Below are 18,682 nucleotides of genomic sequence, written 5' to 3' on the forward strand. Positions count from 1 at the left end.
TCTTTCTTGTGTTCAGTTTTGTTTTCTGCAATAACTCTGCTAAGTTCTTTTAGAATAAATTGTATTCGCATCTGTGTCCATTTCCTTCATTTAGGCGTTTAGTAGTTTGCATTAAACTTGTTAAACTCTGCAATGACCATGAGGCACAAAACACAACAAAACCAAAAATGTATTTTGTACAATGTGTTTCTCGTATATGTTGGTGCTTTTGTATTTTTTATGAGTTTTTTTAAATTATTAATATTCTTGGGTTTGGTTTTGTTGTTGTTTTGCCCCCTTTTTAGGTCCCCTGTAGTTATTGTGTTCATAATCTTCAGTTACACCCAGAAAGTGCTGATTACAGACACATTTCTGTTGTGGAAATGACTATATAGTTCCAGGAACACCTACAAAAAAACCGTCAATGAATGAGATTCATCACTGCATTCATAACTTTCCTTAAAAAAAAAACTACCATCTAAATAACAAACTCGTTTTCGATTCGACAGTCTGTCCGCTCCATAGAGCTGATTGAAAAGTGGTGAAAGCTGGAAACAGAGTATTACAGGTGATCAGGCATGTCGTGTGGTGTGAAAACCTTCCACCTGGAATTGTGTGTGCTGCATTATCTGAGTTAATGAGGAGAAGAAACCATTCTGCTTGTTATCAGCGCACAGCTCTAAAACAAGCCCCTGTGAAGGTGCAATAGTGCACGTGACAGCAGGGGTGGGTTTTATAGTTGGTAAAGCATCATAAATAAATTTACAGATGAATGGTATTCAGACAAGGAAAGATCTGAACGTTAAACTGAGCCAAATATGTTGCCGGTGGCCCAGTTAGGCCCAAATGTGTCTTATCAGAGGAACTGATACGACCCTGTGTTAAATTAAAGGCCTAGCATTCCTATCACCCACCACCCTTCATGTCAGAGTTTGAAACTAAGATCCTCTTCTGATGGAAGGGGACAGAGTTGTAGCCATTTTGGTCAAACCTTGTACAGGACATTATGTTCTGTACATCCATTAACTCATACCTGAAAGATTTGTTTTGTTTGTTTGCTTTAATCCATCCAGTGGTTCATGAGATATATTACAGACAAATGAACACTTTCTCTCTCACACTGACACCAGAACATGATCACCCACTTTTTAGACACTGCTCCTGGCATCAAAACCAAACATCTGTTCAGGGTCACGGAGGCTGGATACCATAAGAATACATTTAATTTATTGTTAGAACAATAAGGGCTTTTCTCCTCTCTGACATATATTTCTACATTTCTACAGCTGCACTCTGTTGTCAGTGAAGTGAAAATCGCACATCAGATGTTTTATTTTTATTGAAATATAATTAATCACATTTCAAACATTTTTACAGATTTACAAAATGTATTAAAGTGAGTGTGACTTGATGGCATTTTCATACTCGCTCCTTTTATTTGGGCTGACAAGGCAGTCAGATGTTCGGAAACGAAATTGTGATGGTTTTAATTTGTCCTATGACAGAATTCAGTATTTTTATTTATAAAAACAAAAACTGTGAACACTAGGAACACAAAATAAGGAGAGTGGGACAAATAAAAAGTTTGGGTCATTTCATTTAGAAATGTGAACATAATTCTCCCAGGATAAAAAGTGAAAATGATCGAGTTTGCAGCAGATAAAAGACAATCTTTGTGCCTTTTTTTTGTCTCGAAGATGATGGCTCCCTTCAATTGAGATGTTGTAGGCACAAAACATGCTCGCACAAAGAGGTTAATGTATCAAAGCCCAGGCCAAGGACAGCTCCTGGGAGGACAGTGTGACAAATGTTGTGTGCTCAGGGAGATAATTCAAACAGTCTTTGTGTCTCTGCCAGAGTGGCTCTTAGTTCCCTGCGGGTCCCTTCACATCCAGAGACTGCTGGACAGCCCCTGCCTGGAGGTTGCACGCTGACGGGTCACAGTAACCGTTCAGACCAGCTGGACCTGGAGGACCAGGCACACCGGGCTGTCCAGGAGCCCCAGGAGGTCCCCTTTGTCCATCCCGACCATCTTGACCATAGCCAGGTTTGCCAGGGTCTCCTGCAGTCACAAAAAGAGAGGATTTTAAGACCAGGTAGATGTACTTTTAGACAGTGAAACACTTATGGTTGCAGTGACCTTTCTACATTTTTATTCAGGCTTTTAAGGAACCCTGACTGGGATGGCAGAATAAAAGACCTGTGGAGTCGGGTCTTTTAAGCCGTAACAGTTATGCTAAGTGTGTGGCATTTCAACATCTTGTGTCGACAAATAGGAATTTTTCCTTTAACCGCAGTTTATTTTTCCTTATATTCCTTTGTCTTCATTTTTATTCCTTAATTTTACTAAACAATCAGATTTGCATATTCAAACTTTTTAAAAATCTCGGTAAATTTATCCAGTATTTCTGTAAATCAAACTATATATGACAAGTCAGACCCGTTCAAACCATTGCACACCGATGTATAAACTTCACCTTGTTCTTTAGCAAAATGTTTCAAAACTCCTATTTGTTTCCTGGTTAGGAACTAATGACAAAACAAAAATAAGCTTACCAGGAAGTCCAGGGGGTCCCGGCTGACCTTTTGGTCCTCGCACAGTAGGCCCTCTGGCCCCTCTGTCTCCCAGCTCACCTGTAATATGTATTTCACATTTTATTCCACTTTTATTTAAAACACAGACAAGCTGTTCCGAAATTAACCTGAAAAGCAGATACTGGCAATTGGTTCAGCACCTTTTGGTCCTTTCAGCCCCAATGGCCCGGGTGGCCCTTTGAGTCCTGGAAGACCCCTTGCTCCAGCCTGCCCTGGAAAACCATTGTCTCCTGGGGGCCCGGGAGCCCCGGGAGGTCCAGGTTTTCCAGGTAAACCAGAGGCGCCAGTCTCCGGCCTTCTTAAACTAGCAGCCAACTGGGCCAGCTGCTCTGTTAAAGCACAACAAAAAGGAGACAATGATCATCCCGCAGAATCAGAGGATTTCATCCCTGAAAGCCCAAAGCTATGCTCACAGCAGAGATGGTGCAACGGCGCCTGTGCTTGAGTTCAGGATGAAGCTTTTAAGCTTTGAACTTGTGTGAGGTGAAACTGTGGTCATGATATCCCTCGAGCAGCTCCTGTTATTCAGCCTTTTTATGTAAGCTTCAGTAAATTGAGCCAAAAGGTGATAATGTTCTTCATTTCAAGCTATCAGTGGCGGGAAATTTATGTTCATGTTGCAATGGATCGAATATTAATCCTTAATGACTCCTTGCTGGGTCTGTTTTTTTTTTGGTTTTTTTTATTCTTTTTTTACATAAACTTTCAGTTTTCTAGTTCCTGATGGAAATTCATGCAGTAGCTGCTTGACTGCTCCTTTTTTTAACATTTCCTTTCCAGGCAGACTCTTCGCTCAGAGCAGAAAAGTGCAGGTCTGCTGGAGGTGAAATTAATTTTTCAGCACATCGGGCATAAAAAAGTCATGAGAGTAGGAGATGAGCGGTGAAGATGTAAGAGCGCAAGAATGGAGGGAGCAGATGTTGTGACTTCAGTGAAACATTTCGAAGGCTCGAGGAACGAATTTTTCATCCATCACACGAACAAAGGCCGCAGCTTATTTCATGTTTTGGCTTCTCCAGTTTTCAAACTTCAGAGTATTCAGCGACCGGACAGATCAATGAGACGATGCAGAGCAGCTAAAGGCACACTAAGAAATATTACGGGCAGGAAATGAGGCACAAAGGAATCATAAATGGGGTCAAAAGCTTCTTTTTTCTTACCTTGCATGACTCTCATGCAAACTTGTTTGATATGCTGATCACTTGGCTCTTTACCCTATGAAAAAAAAAAATATATGAAAGTGCCTGAAACATTTATGTGCAGAATTCAAAACTACTGTTCATCATATGATTTAATTGATGGAATAAATGGGTTAGGAAAAATCATATTATTCTTAATTAAGGAATCGGAAAGCCCCACATTTCTCCTCTTCAGAAACATTAGCATTTTGGAAGGTTTTTAACTGAAAATTTTGTTGTTCTTGATCGAAAAGAATCATTTTGCTAGAATCAAATGACACAGATGACGCTGTTGGATGACATCTCTGTTTTCAAACAATTTATCTTTTTGTTTAGAGTTTGATTCTTTTAGATTATGTTAAATCTGTGACTTACTTTGAAAGTAAAGTGTGAGATAGGACAAAGTGAGATTTAAGGGAGGAGGTTTCAAGCTCTTAATATTTACTGACATTTATCTGTCAGGCAGTAAAACACTGCCTGTCTTTTTCAGTCTGCTGTTTTGAACCTACCGCAGGTCCCTGGGACCCTCTGACTCCGCGTGGGCCCCTGTTTCCTTGCATTCCTCGTGGTCCAGGTGACCCAGGAGGGCCCTCGATTCCTGGCTGGCCTCGACTCCCCTCAGGACCTCTTTGGCCCGGTTCACCAGGGGTACCGATCTAAACAGAAAACAATTATCTGACCAGATAAATACTTTAACCCTGGAAAAAGCTTTCGGCGGCTTGAAGAAACGAGAAATCTTGACCCACCTCTCCTTTAGGTCCACGTTCTCCTGGTTCACCCTATACCACCAGTGGGTGAAATTTAGAGCATCAAACCAGCAGCTAATTTACTCCAGTGGGACCAAAGACCGTTAGTGTTACAACTTACAGCATCCCCTTTATCTCCAGGATTTCCCTCATCGCCTTGTCCTCCCTAAAAACACAAAGTCTGTAAATAATCTATTCAAAGAAACCCACTCATTATTTAGGTGAAGTATTTTGCTGTAAAGAGAAATAAAAATATTTAGTAAGAGGATGCCCTACTTGTTCTCCTTTAGGTCCTGACTCTCCACGCTCTCCCTGCAGTGAGCACAACAAATGTGTTAACGTTTTAAACAAAGGGAGCTCAATGACTTTAAAAAAATTCAGATTTAAAAGCTGTTCTGTTTGCCCACACTAGAGGGCGCTGTGAAGCTGTTGGGATTAGGCATTGTTCTTAGTTTTTAAGACAATAAAGGTTTCTCTTTCAGCAGAAACATCCCAGTTTCTCACCCTCTCTCCTTTTATTCCAGGTAGGCCAGGAGGACCTGGGAGACCGGGAAGACCAGGATCGCCTTTTAGTCCCTTTTGATAAAAAAAAAAAAAAAAAACACGTCATGTACATTATGCAGAGCAGAAACCACTCAAAGAGCAAAACAGTGAAGCAGGAGCTGTAAAACTAATTAATTATTCTGTAGCAGAGGTCTGTGCACACAATGTGCTTGTGTTTAACTTTTTTTTTTAAATCTTAGCATTTCTGCTCATTTTCTCAGGCATGTTTTGTGTGTGCTATTCTGCCTTTGATCACCGACCAACTGAGGAATGCCAAAGAAACAGAGAGCTCTTTCAGCCTGCTGCTTAGTCTCTCCTTACTGTGAAAATAGACCTCATGTGAGATCCGGGCTCAGCCTATTCTCTGAGACATTCCAGTGACACAACAGCCAGGACTACTCCACACTCTGGAGGTTTCTCTCTCTTTTTAAATGGTTTTCATTGAAAGTATCATTAATGCATGAGGTCATTAATGTCTGTGAATGTTTATTTATCTCTTTTATTCCACTGATAACAGCTGGTTGGAGGTCACTGCTTGCTGGGAATTTTAGAAGAGAAGAATTTTCCCAAATGAATGCCCAAACAAACTAAAGTCAATTAAAATACAAAATGAGTTTATTGCACTCATTAACTCACCCTTGCGCCTGGCTTCCCAGCTGGACCCACTGGGCCTTGCTCTCCTATATCTCCCTGTAAAGAAGAGGAGACGATTATGAAAAAGTTAAGTTGAACAAATTAAAAGAAAGAAGCTGAAACTTCGGGAAGAAAATGCTCACAGGTTCACCAATGGGTCCAACGGGTCCCGCCTCTCCTTGTTCTCCAAGCTCACCCTGTGGCGTGGCGATAAAATGACACAGTGACACAAGAGAAGAGAAACAAAGCACACTGATGGACAAGATTCTGCTCAAACTTACAGGTTTGCCAGTGGATCCCAATGTTCCAGGCAGCCCTCGCTGACCACTGTCACCCTGCGTGGAAACAACCAAACAGGCTTTCAGAGTTTAACATTTTAACTTGGAAAAATGATGGAAAGCAATTTGCAAATGACTGAGCACAAAACCTTAGGGCCACTCGAGCCTTTCGTTCCAGGTGAACCTGGCAAACCCTGAAAACAAACACAAAACATCCTGAAAAAAACAGATTTCCTTCAATAAAGATGAAAAATTTCAGGCAGCAGGTCAAATGAAAAAGTACTCATTGTAAAGAAAGGTTAAAAACAAAAGAATTACGAGGTGGTTTGGTGTAAATAAACATTTCTTTTAGTTTTTGACCAGATTAGTTTGAATCATTTGAAATGAGGTTGTGTAGAAAGGTTATGAACAATAAATATCTTACCTGTTCTAGATGGCTCTTGGCACAACCTCAGTTTGAAGAAATAAAGATTGGACACTGGTCCAAAGGGTTGATAAGCTAATGGCTAATCCAAGAAGACCAAAGTGGATTGCAGCCATATTTAATTCAGTCATTCATGCAAACGCTAATTTAAAAGCCTTTAGCTAACTACTAATTTTAAATTACATGTTTATTTACATAAGATAACTGTTGGTATCTGCGAGCGCTAAAAGCAGTAGCAGCAAGCTGTAGCACTTCTGATGCAGCCTGGGGGACTTCCTGTAGGAATATCATAACATGTTTTCCAGAATAACTATGTAATGTGACACAGGCAACATTTATAAATGAGTGTTCACATAAACGTCTTTTAAATGTTTGAGGCTGAAGTTGTTTTAAGATGGCAGCAATCCATTTAGTTCTTGGCTCTGCATGGACTAGCCATTAGCTCATCAGTATGTCAGGACTGAACTGACAAATTCACATCATTCAAAGAGCTATCTACAACACGTAAGATTTTAATTGCTCATATTTTTTTCCCACTTTAAAAGACTTGAATTTTCTATTTGAAGTCATTTGTCAGTCTGTGTGATAGAAATCTGATTTTTACTTTAGCAAAATCTCTCATAAGCATCCTGTTGTCAGTTATATTTGCTAACTGATTCTCATTAGTGTCTTTAATCAGAGAAATCACAGGACAGGCTCCACTTTTCTCTCTTTCTTAATTACCATCTCACAGCATGAGCTGCTATATTTATGTTGTATAATATGATTACATGACGGAGGTGCACAGTTGTTTGCTCAGAAAGTAAAGTAAGTAGGTCACCTTTAATATGCATTTTAAAACATTTTTAAGGGGGCTTATTGTTATGGCAGTAGTGGGAGTGGAAGTGAGCACTGCAGTGCAGCATCTATCACTGATGGTGCTTTAAACTTGTCTGGAAAGAGTTCACTAAAATTCAATCCAATTACAGTCGGCCATCACAGTTTGGGCTCAAAGGTCATACTCACAGGAAGCCCCTGAAGTCCAACCTCTCCAGGAACGCCTGGCTTCCCGACGGTTCCCTACGGGGAAACAGACGGCAGAAAACTAAAATAATCCTGCTTTAAAACAAGTAGCTTTATTCTCGTAAGTGTGAAATATCACTTTACGAGCGTGAAACAGCACAATCAATTCTCAACCTTTGCTCCTGGCAAACCAGGAATACCCTCACGGCCATCCACGCCCGGTAAGCCCTGGTGATGAAGGAAAGAAATGTAATGTCTGCAGACAGTTACAGCGAAGGATTATTTGTTGTTGTTGATCAGACACTCACAGGTTCTCCCTTAGGGCCCGGAAGTCCTGTGATCCCTCTTGACCCTTGAACACCCTGAATGATAAACAATATGCAGTAATCATTATTCTCTTACACCTCTGACATTTTTATTAGTGGGTGATAATGAGGTGTACCCACTAACCATTTCACCTTTAGGTCCCGGCTCACCCATCCCACCTCTCTGACCTTGGTCCCCCTAAAATAATGGATTGAAACATAAAGCATACAACAGACACACACGGTCCTATTTGCCACATAACTGTATATGTACTGAGAGACAAACTTACAGTTGCCCCTGCCACTCCTTGAGGACCTGGCTCTCCGTCAGGACCTCGAGCTCCCTGCAAGAAAAAAAAAGTGACTGCATAAGCTCAGCTTTAAACTGCAATAGTTCATTTTACTATTAATAGAATTCACCCTGTGTTTGCAAGTAACTGAGGAAATATGACAAGCTCCACGGGTTTAAAAGTCACAACAACACTCACCATCTCTCCCTTGAAGCCCATCATTCCTGTGCCGCCACGAATCCCCTGAGGTCCCTAAAACAACAAGCAGATCAAGCAGGTGCATCAGTGAGCAGATAAACAGAGCCTGAGAAGCCAGACAAGAACAATTCTAACTCTAAACGAATATCGTGTTAAAGGTATAACATCTCACCGTTGGACCCTGGGATCCAACCCCTCCTGGACCTCCCTGGTCTCCCTCCTCACCCTGAGTGAACAAAAATGTGACACATCAGAAGAGGAATGGCATCACCTTAATAAAGCTAATGGATTAAAGGAGGAAAGACATTTTAGTTTTAATACATCATGATAATTTGATGTCTAATGAAACATTGAAAATTTTCACAACATATTTTTGTCCGTAACAGTATCCTTACCTTTTTGAACTATATTTCCTTGCAGAATTTTACATAAAAATACAAAAGAAACATATTCTTTGTTTGAATAATAAACCTGCATCCTTTCTGCTTGATCTTGTTTGTCTCAAATGAAGAGCATATTTTCCCATTTGAGTCTTTGTAAACAGAAGGCAGGGAAAGGGCCCCACAGGTGAGACTTCTAGTCAAGGAGGAAAATTGTGACAGAGATGAAGAGCTGAACGACATCAAATCATATTCCGGTGTAAAGGTGATGAGAGGAGATGGGACAAGACTCATTTCCATTTATATAGTGCATGGACACATTACCAGGTGAGAACTGTTGTGCTTTGAATGTCATTTCAAATAAATCTGACTCTGCGCGTTGCAAAAAGTCTGAGGACAAAACCCCAGAGTGGGATCACTCCTTCTTTAAATACAGCAGCAAAAACAACAAAAAAAAATGAAATAGCTAATGGTATTAATATTTTTTTTCCTGATGTGAAATGTGTGACAGTTGTGAAGAAGCTTTTTATGAAGAGTCATTATTGGTTAAGTTCATGTTTTTTCAAGTATTTTATACCAATTTATATGGAAATCACAACTTTTTTTAATTTACATCTAAAATTATTTTACCTTGTGTCCCTGTTTGCCAGGTTCTCCTGCTTCACCTTTTACCCCTTTGTGGCCCTTTAAACATTTAGAGAAGAAATGATAACGTGATAAAACAAAAAATCTTTTAGATGAATTCATTTTATGTTTAAATAAAATAAACTTCCTCTCACCTTCATACCAGGTAGGCCAGGATGTCCGGAGGTACCAGGTGGACAAGAGTTTGGACACTAAAGAACAAAATGAGTCAGTAAGTATTTCTGACACTGAATACAAAACCATAAACAATAATATATATATATATATATATATATATATATATATATATATATATATATATATATATATATATAGTGATATTTTTCATCATAAACATCGAGCACCGAGTGGAGTTGAAGCCTTTTTGGTCAAAACTTTAAAATAATATTATGCACAACCAGATAGGATGTTGTGAGATTGTGAGATTCTATTCAATCTGTTAGCACTCAGAGTATGTGTTGAGATTGATACTCAGCTACTACCACATCAAAGTTTAGCTCAATGTCTGTAAAACTCACAGACTTTTTACCATTTTTTGGGTCAATTAGCTGTGGCAGCCATCCTGAATCAGATTGACATCAAAAGTAATTAACATTAGTTGTACATCCAATTATTCATTTTTTTTCCAGGGGTTTTTGAGATATTTTGCTAACAGACAGACCATTTTGACTCCAACAGTTTACAGCAAAGGCTTAAAAACGGATCTCACAGGATCTGTTAGTGCTCTGAGTATGCATCTTAACTTAAAATCTGTAAAAGTGACTTCTAGTTCTAGACATCTAGAACTAGAACTACTGAGGTTGATTAGCGTTGGCAGCCATCTTGAATCACGTTGACTCTAAATGTTAATCAGGTGTCATTAAATGTCAATAATTTCTGAGAGTTTCAGTAAAACCTGTCCACTGGTTCTGGTTCACAAGATATTTTGTTAACAGGGAATTACAATATTGCCCTTCTTTCATGGCAGTGGGCGATAATAAAACAATACTTTACCAGATCAGTGGCGCCCAGCATTCCAGCTGCACCCTGAAATTGAGAAAAATACATTTTGCAAGTTGTTGACATCATTTGTGGCATTATCTTTTAGGAAGGAAACCATCTTTTGGCAGGATTGAACCTGCTGCTACAAAAATTAGCTTTGGGCCAGTGTCTGTCCATCAGACACAGATACCCTACACAATGTGTTATAAATATACTGTAGTACAAATTTAAAAAGAATGGAATGGGGCACAAAGATACTGTATATGAACTGTACACTAAACTACTCAAATTTAGCTTTCTGTCAGTTCTTGCTACAAGAGATGTCTCCTGAACTGCCCTCTTGTGTCACTCGCACACAACAAACAAACATCGATCTGCCAAATGAAAGTAATACAAGGTCTGCAATCTCAGCTGCTAATAAAGTGAAGTTATTTCAAGCTTGCATCTTGCTGCTTCTCTTACTCTGGGCCCGGCTGGTCCGCGGGGTCCCTGAGGCCCTCTCACACCCATGGCCCCCTGTGGAAAAAAGACATAAATGTGTTGGAAAATACATAAGAAAACAAAATATTGTCTACTACATCTAATAAAAAAGACATACTTCCTTATGAGGTTCATCAGATGTACAACTCATGAATAAAAGGACAGATTACTGTTATAATTTTTAAAAAAGCTCTCTCTCTCTGTCTTTTACTCACAGGTGGTCCAACTTTTCCTACTTCACCCAGAAGTCCTCCAGGCCCTCGTGATCCCTGTTCAAAGACACATTTAATGAATTCAACAATATTGACACCAGTATCAGTTTAAGAGGTTATTGTGTAATAGATAAGAATTACTTACAAAGGGTCCATCTGGCCCGACACCCTAAAGAGACAAACACAGTATGAGTCAGTGTGATGGGTAAAATGTAGAGAGCAAGAAAGAGGATAGAATTAAAAATTAAACTCCACGATGCTTCTTCGTGTGATCTGACTCTTCAACTGGAATATTTAGTAAAGAGATATTACTCACAGCTGCTCCACGAGGTCCAGATTTTCCAGGTTCACCCTAAATAATACAAAATAAACATGTTAGATAAACTAAAGCACGCAGAGATGAATTAAGAAAAACTGAGTTCAGATGAAACTGAGCTGTGCAAGCTTGCAGATGGTCCAAATTAACATTCCTTCAGCACATCATATGACTTAGCCGGGCACACTTGACCCAGTGATGTTCGGCCTAATTAGGAGAATTGTTGGGGCTTCGTGCCCCACAGGGATTACACAGAAGACTTGCTGGATTAAGTCTCATTTGTCAGGAGGAATTTGTTCATGCACTGCGGCTCTTGCTGCCACGCCAAAAGACCGGACAGCAGCTTGGCACCATTTCACCGACACTCTCTGAAGTGGGAAAGCAAAGGCTCATTAGTCACTCACTTTCTGTCCCGGGGGACCGTCAGGCCCTGGATCTCCAACGAGGCCAGTCGAACCCTGCAACAAAAACACATCCAAATAAACGAGTGCATCATAACAAAATCTGCAACAAACTGGCATCAATGTGTTTTTACTTTATGTATGGAACATGTAGGTTTAACATATCTGTTCAATATTATTTTAATCATCATGATAGGTCATTATAACCCTGCTAAAGAGATTTTGAAGGATGCTGAAGCAGCTATTGTCTGACATCCTTTTGTAAAAACCTATGCTAAGTCAAAATCCTTACGTTTTGCTGAATAAACACTAACTAAGATCACTAAAATGTTAAAGCTGCTGCCAGTGCCTCATTAAAGTCACCATGGTAACCACACAACTGTGCCTCTTATTCCCTGACAGAAAAGTTAACGAGACAGCCAGAAATGCAGAGTTGAAATTAAGTCTCAACTGAACTGTTGCTATTAAAAAACGACAAGTCATCAAGATAATTCTTAAACTGTGCGCAGCAGTTTCCCCAAAGAAAACTTATGTGTGTCTACTCTGTTTTATCTAAAATATATTCAAGTTTAAATGACCTTCATTTCTAGTTTTGAAGAGAAAAATCTGAGCTCTCATACAATGAAAATCAATGGAAGCTTGCTTGTTCACCGTATACTATCTGAGAGAAAACCATAAGTCTTAAAAGACTGAAAGACACATTTGTTGAAAGAAGATAAAAATGCCTGCATTTTAATGTATGAATTGTATAAGAAGGGTAAGAGTTTGTTTCCAAAATATTGGAAAGTTTAGTTTCATTTTGTATAAATGTACTGCAGCTAAAAATCAAAGCACACTATTCTCAATGAAGCTGCATGTTTTGATGCATGTTTTGCATGGTTTTTACAAAGCTGCAGGAGGACCAGTGCAATCGAAATTGTGACAGGAACAGAAAAGGAGGATTAAAATGAGGGCTTCGGTGTTTAAGCGTCGGCATCCTTAATAATAGTGTTAGATGAATAACCTTATTTAATTTAATTTAAATGTCACACAGCTGCTTTAGTTTTATTATTTGAATAAACTTCATCATATATGCTGTATATTCTGTATTTACAAGAACATTCACACAGAAAAGTGTCCACAGCAAGTCAGAGGGCTCAAGAATGCTAACCAAGGAAACATTCCTGTCTGCCTCATTTCAAACAAATACACAGAAAAAAAAATGTTGCACTTGTTTGAGGAGTCTGAACAGAAGATAGCAGAGCCCACTGCCAACAATGCTCCTATTGTTTTCAGAACCTTATTGAGTACTATCCACATCAAGCATGTTCACTTTACACTGACCTTTAGAATCATATAAACTGATTTTATTCCAATGTACCGTAAATTAAGCTATCTTCACCTGCAGCCCCTTTTGTAAGTTAACCTTCAAAATAAATATTGTGTTTGTTAGGGTCTATTTCCGTAGCTGTCAAAGTTAATTACACTGATTTCCCCTGGATTTTCTTATCCTGTTTGATGAATTCTTTGCATTTTTGCCTTTATTTCCTCAAGAAAAGCCCCTTTCTTCTTCTGAATGTCGACTGGTCTCTCTACAAGACCGCTGTGTGTAAATATGACCTACATGGTGGGAGGATCTCACTTTTTCATTCCACCCCCCACCCCCCCAGCAGGTTTTAAGACTGCAAGGTGACCTCATCATAACCAACAACGCAGCAAAAACAAATGGCATGAAACATAAAACACAAACTACTTACATCCTTTCCAGGAATTCCAGGTAATCCTGAAGAACCGGGTTTACCTGGATCCCCATCAGATCCCTAAGATCAGAAAGTCCACATATACAAATACCTCAGCAAAATAATGAAAAGCACAAGAATGCATTAACGTTTTCATGAAATTTGATAGTTACCGGAGGACCGTCCTCACCATCTTCTCCCCTTTCCCCCTAAAATAAAGTAGACTGAGTATGATATTTGTATCTAGACAAATATGTGGGTACTGTGACAGAAAGGAGAGAACTTACAGCAATACCATCAATTCCTGGGACTCCTGGGGGTCCAGGAGGGCCAGGGGGTCCTTGATTCCTCTGTTTAAAACAATCAGAATAAAACAAGCAGTCAAATTTTAGAAAAATTATTCCAGTCTTGTTCCATTTGTATTAACATGAATCCTCAGTGGTAATGTGGAATAAACAGAAACAGGTGCACCACAATATAGCATGTTTCTTGAGGATAAAACTACACTTGGAGCAACTTTAATGGCTTGCATCCTATCAGTAATTTAAAGAGCACTCTGCAGATTGATGCAAATTAAAAGTTAAATAAAGAAACCCTACATCAAGCTTTCATGTCTTACTTTTTCAAAGACTGATGCACAAGTAATTTATTAAGATAATCTTAACATTTCACCACAATCACAGAAAATAATATCTAGATTTTTGGTACAAGCAGTAGGAGAACACTCATCTGCACCTTCATCACATTAGTCTAAAGTCACAAACAGGGAGAACAGACAGAAAGTAACGTGAAATGTCTTACTTGCGAGGAGCAAAAGAGAACAAAATGCAGGAGCACCACAAGAAAGGGCCCTTTAACACTGGGGGCCCCAGCCATGATCAGCCTGTGAACAGGAAAGGTAAAAGTTGTAGTCCTTTCTCTGGAATTTATTGGGCAGAAGGAGCCCCCAGTGAAAACTACCCAACTGAACCCGCTGCAGCGATCCCGCAACACCGAACCAGGTCCCAGAACTATCAGGGGCTCATGTTTATTCATACAAAGGCTGGTTACAGGAAGGAGGGTTTTCAGGAGCCACCACAGGGAGGGGCCACACTGCAGACACCACCAACAGGAGGCACCAGCAGGCTCTTTAACCTGTAACCCCAGGTTTATTCATACCTTTTTATTTTTATGTAATCAATTTGAAGTTCAACTTTTAAAATAAATATATATATATATATATATATATATATATATAAATATTTGGATAGGCAGAAGGGCGGAAATAAATAACTGGATTCATAATAAAAGTTGATCAGCATTGATGGTTTTAGTGCCAGAAGTTGTCACAATCTGCTTATTACAGTGTTCATTATTTTCTGTGTTTTGGTTTAACTCTTGTGTTGTTATATTTATGTTCTGGGTTTTTCCTGTTCAGTTGTTCCCCAGTGTTTCCTGTTACATCAGTACTTTTCCTCCGTCAGTTCTACTTCTCAGTTACATGTGTTCTCCATCCTCATTAGACCCAGCTGCATTCCCTTACCTCATCTGTTCCAGGCCATTTATACTCCTTGCTTTACTCACTCTTCAGTCAATCATTCTGTTGTCTCTCTCATGTTTTTGCTCTCTTCCTTTGTTTTGTTATTTCCTACACATCAGTTAGTTTTCTTTGGTGTTTTTACAGCTGCCATGTCAGCCCTTTGTTTTCTATTACTGTATTATTAAAGCTTTGTTTTCATTGAGTTCCTCGTGTGAGTCTGCATCCTTGGGTCTTATCACCAGCAACCCAGAGAAATTGGTTATCCTTTGGCCTCCTATTACAATGAAGCCATCCAAACTAACTTTTTTTTATCAGAGAATCAATCATAACACAGTCCACAAAAAGCACAACAGAATGCTTCCTGACCTCCAGTAACACTCTGTGCCTCTGGTCATTAAAAAGTAAACCCACAGGGCAGAAAATCATGTCGGCCTCCTGGTGTAAATCTCCCAACATGCGGACTCCCTGTGGAGTGTAACAGCAAGCTTCTCTGCATCATTTCACATCCTGCATTTACCAAAAATTCCAGTTTTGGTCAATTGGTGCTGCCACTCATGTGCAGCTCAGCCACAAAGATGCACTCTTCTGGCATTGCCTGAGGAAACTCTGATCTGAAACGTTAACAGAATGGACTCTTATCAAACATGTTTCTGTGTTGTTATGCTGTGTTTCCTTTCTTCTCTCTTTTTAGCATCATAAGCACATTTCTAATTCTAAGAATTGAAATTTTAGCACAGATCAGATAAGGTTTGTATTTATTCATCAGGACCATGGACAGGGTAATTAGCGTCGTACCAGTTTAACCACTAGGTGGCACTGTTTACTCACAAAAACAACACAAAATCACGCAACCAGTTTCCTGTGGACTGATTCTGAAAGTTAAGCTGATTAGATAAGCAACAACTTGAATAGATGATCTTGCAATCTGTTTACCAGTGTCCCTTCTTGCTGGATATGAGATTGGAACATACTGTTACTGAATGTGTAGAAACAGAGGAGAGGAAATCATCTTGTGCAACATGATTACTCAGTAACTTGAGCTGATTTCTTGCATGATTGTGAAACTGCATCTAGTATAATCTGACAGACACTTCATATCATTTGTACAGTTTCTTTGCTACATTCTTACTTTGTTCGTTTTAAGGCCATGTTTTCCATCTTAGTCTATTTTTAGGTTGTCCAGTAATACTCTGGATTGTATTTTGTGACTCAACCTGGGAAATGACTCTGCTGCTGATCCGAGGGCCCATGATCCCTGCTTCACATGAAAGCCAAGTGAAGTTTGAAAATCTCCCAGCTACATGATGGAAAAAAGGAAAACAAAGCAGAATATTAGTAGTTAAAGTATGTGCATGCATGCATGCATCTTGCGAGGAGGGACGAAAAGCTCAGTGTTTGGAAAGCTGCACCGATCCCTTGAATAAATATTAGACTATCTCTGACTATTTGTGGTTCCCTCTTTAACAACCAAGCTCAAGATTTGTCTGTTTCTATGTATATAGGCAAAAAATAAAATTCTCTATCAAGGTCGAATGAAATGTCTGCATGTGTGCAACATATTCTTCCGTTTTCAAGTAAGCCTGGCATAAACTTTACTTTGGGACTGTTTCACAAGTATGACACAAGACTGACACTTTGTCATTACTCTTTTCTTTCACTTTTGTACATGCCCGAACATTTTGCATATGGATGTGCACTGCTGAATGTACTGTATATTATATATACAGTGCATGCATCAGCTTGACCCTACATTTCTGCACAGTTAGCTATGATTTATATGAGGCACATATAACAAAATGTAGACAAGAACAGCAGGACAGAGAGCAGGTAAACAGAAAGAAGGCAAGAGAAACATGTATTTCTATGAAACCTAGCCATATCAGATACATATCATACATTACACTTCATTACACATGAAATAGACAACATGAAAAAACCAACAGAGCTAAAAGAATTCTCATTGCATTTGCATCGGTAAATAAAATACTATGTAATTTGTTAAGCAGAATATAAGTCTCAACAAGCAGTTCAAAGTATAACCAAGATTATGTGATTACTAAGATTCATTGGGATTGACAAATAGTTCTAAGGAAGCATGATTCAGCTAAAAGCAGTGCTTTATAATGGTCATTTTGTTATGTTAAAGATACTCATTGAAAAGAATGAGATCAGACATATAAAGGTTACCATGAGTTATATCAATGGTGCCGTTTGAAAGAGTTTCCTCTAGTAGTTTTCCAGATATATTGATATGCAATTCTGAAATGCGAGTCTATACTTAACGTAAACAAAGCACTTGGCTGAATCATCGTAAAAGGCAGCATGATGGATTAGTGGTTAGCACTGTTGCTTCACAGCAAGACGGTCCTGGGTTCAGGGTCTGGGTTGGACCAGGGGTCTTCTGCGTGGAGTTTGCATGTTCTCCTTGTGTTGGTGGGGGTTTTCTCCGGGTGCTCCGGTTTCCTCCCACAGTCTAAAAACTTGTGTGTTAGGATGTCTTCAGGCCCAGGCCTCCCTTGAAAAACAGATCTGTGATCTCAATGAGATTTGCCTGGTTAAATAAAGGTTAATAATAATAAAAAGTGACTCTCAGTCATCAGTTACAGGACATATTACTCACACACACAGTCACTGTTAATGTATTAATTTACCTTGTAACTGGAATTTATTCGAACATCTTCGTGTGGGTGTTTTTTTTTATATACTCATAATCATGAGTTGTTATTCTGTAGGTTGGAGTGAAAAACTTAAGGTCACAATGTGAAGTCTCCTAAACTAGTCAACAGTCTCCCGGGTGTCAGTTCTGCCTTCCTTCAGATTCCTCGTGGACCCACATGTTCTGTGCTGTTGCAGGACATCGTACCTCATTTGTACATTTGTATTTGCGTTTATATTACAGAAAAACTGTGTTTGTTCTGCCCAAAGCAATCCTAGAAGATCTGATTTTTCATTTGAAAATGATGTTGCATGAAAATAGGAAATAAAACTGCTGTATTAATGCCGCTCCCCTGCATTTTCTCCAAACATTGCATCATTTTCAAATTGCATCAGTTTATACACTGAAAATAATGAGCTTATATGCAGCCTGACAAACCAGACAAACTGCTGAACTTTAAACAAAGTTCCTTCAGTAAACTGCAGAAAACATTTAAACTGATCCTAATTACATTACAAAAAGACACGTTAAAGTTGAAAAAAAAAAACTGGATTAGGTTGCCTCAACAGGAATTAATACAAACACATAAAACATAAAATGTCTTAGATGTCAAATATAAAATATAATAAAATAAAAAAGAACCCTTTATTTATTCCTCCGCAGGGAGGTGATAAACAACTTAAAGTAGAGGGTGTTTTTAACTTGTCCTATCTCCCACATAAAACACTGTAGAAACATAAAAACTCCTCTGAACACCCATCACTGTCTTCTGCTGCTCAGGGTTCAAGACTTTTTAAGATCCGACTCATAGTTTTTGCACAGTGGCTGTTTGTTTGAGGCTTAATTGTCAGACTTGGCAGTCAGGGAGTGACATACACAATAGTGTGGTTACCATGGTGACCACAAATTCACTACTGAAAATAGCATTGACATTTATTTAGATGGGTTTACACTTCTTATACAGTTCATACATCAAAATGTAAGCGTCCTAATTTAGATAATTGCAAAATTTATGTTGGAATTTTGAGCAATAGTCGAGCTACACTGACATCCGTATACACTTACTCGCATTTTGTTGTTGTTGTTGTTTGTGCTGGTGGTGGTGTTGTTGCTGGTGGTGGTGGTGGTGTCCACAGGTTCGGTGCTCCGCCTCTGCTCCAGCGCAGGAGGAGCAGCTGACTGAAACCGCTCAGCAGCTGCAGC

The 18,682-nt window shown here is 39.2% G+C and overlaps 1 protein-coding gene across 4 annotated transcripts; it reads right to left on the minus strand.

Moving 5' to 3' along the window:
• Window positions 1-1,300: 1,300 nt before the first annotated feature.
• Window positions 1,301-18,682, minus strand: col9a1b (collagen, type IX, alpha 1b). 4 transcript variants are annotated; one of them, XM_037973493.1, is made up of 34 exons: window positions 18,545-18,682; window positions 16,038-17,338; window positions 14,106-14,187; window positions 13,592-13,654; window positions 13,478-13,513; window positions 13,323-13,385; window positions 11,590-11,643; window positions 11,186-11,221; window positions 11,015-11,038; window positions 10,873-10,926; window positions 10,640-10,693; window positions 10,190-10,222; window positions 9,331-9,387; window positions 9,182-9,235; window positions 8,344-8,397; window positions 8,172-8,225; window positions 7,974-8,027; window positions 7,829-7,882; window positions 7,687-7,740; window positions 7,553-7,606; window positions 7,382-7,435; window positions 6,102-6,146; window positions 5,956-6,009; window positions 5,818-5,871; window positions 5,678-5,731; window positions 5,003-5,074; window positions 4,775-4,810; window positions 4,620-4,664; window positions 4,499-4,531; window positions 4,262-4,408; window positions 3,735-3,789; window positions 2,715-2,903; window positions 2,536-2,613; window positions 1,845-2,041 (listed from the first exon to the last, which is right to left on the minus strand). In XM_037973493.1, the coding sequence occupies exons 3-34, from the start codon at window positions 14,178-14,180 to the stop codon at window positions 1,845-1,847; spliced, it is 2,040 nt and encodes a 679-aa protein (XP_037829421.1). In that variant the 5' UTR covers window positions 14,181-14,187; window positions 16,038-17,338; window positions 18,545-18,682. The 4 variants fall into 4 exon arrangements, with proteins under 4 accessions (XP_017268237.2, XP_037829421.1, XP_037829420.1 ...); XM_037973492.1 differs by having other exon boundaries at window positions 16,038-16,120; window positions 18,545-18,659; XM_025005200.2 differs by lacking the exon at window positions 16,038-17,338 and having other exon boundaries at window positions 18,545-18,676.

The sequence above is a fragment of the Kryptolebias marmoratus genome, linkage group LG22, assembly GCF_001649575.2.
Source record: "Kryptolebias marmoratus isolate JLee-2015 linkage group LG22, ASM164957v2, whole genome shotgun sequence".
NCBI lineage: Eukaryota > Metazoa > Chordata > Actinopteri > Cyprinodontiformes > Rivulidae > Kryptolebias > Kryptolebias marmoratus.

Coding starts and splice junctions, on each gene's coding strand:
- col9a1b (XM_017412748.3), bottom strand. CDS start 14,339: ATGAATAAACATGAGCCCCTGATAGTTCTGGGACCTGGTTCGGTGTTG. Junction 4,532..4,619: donor CTGGAGATAAAGGGGATGCT/GTAAGTTGTAAC, acceptor CTGGTGGTATAG/GGTGAACCAGGAGAACGTGG. Junction 3,790..4,261: donor GAGGGTCCCAGGGACCTGCG/GTAGGTTCAAAA, acceptor TTTTTTTCATAG/GGTAAAGAGCCAAGTGATCA.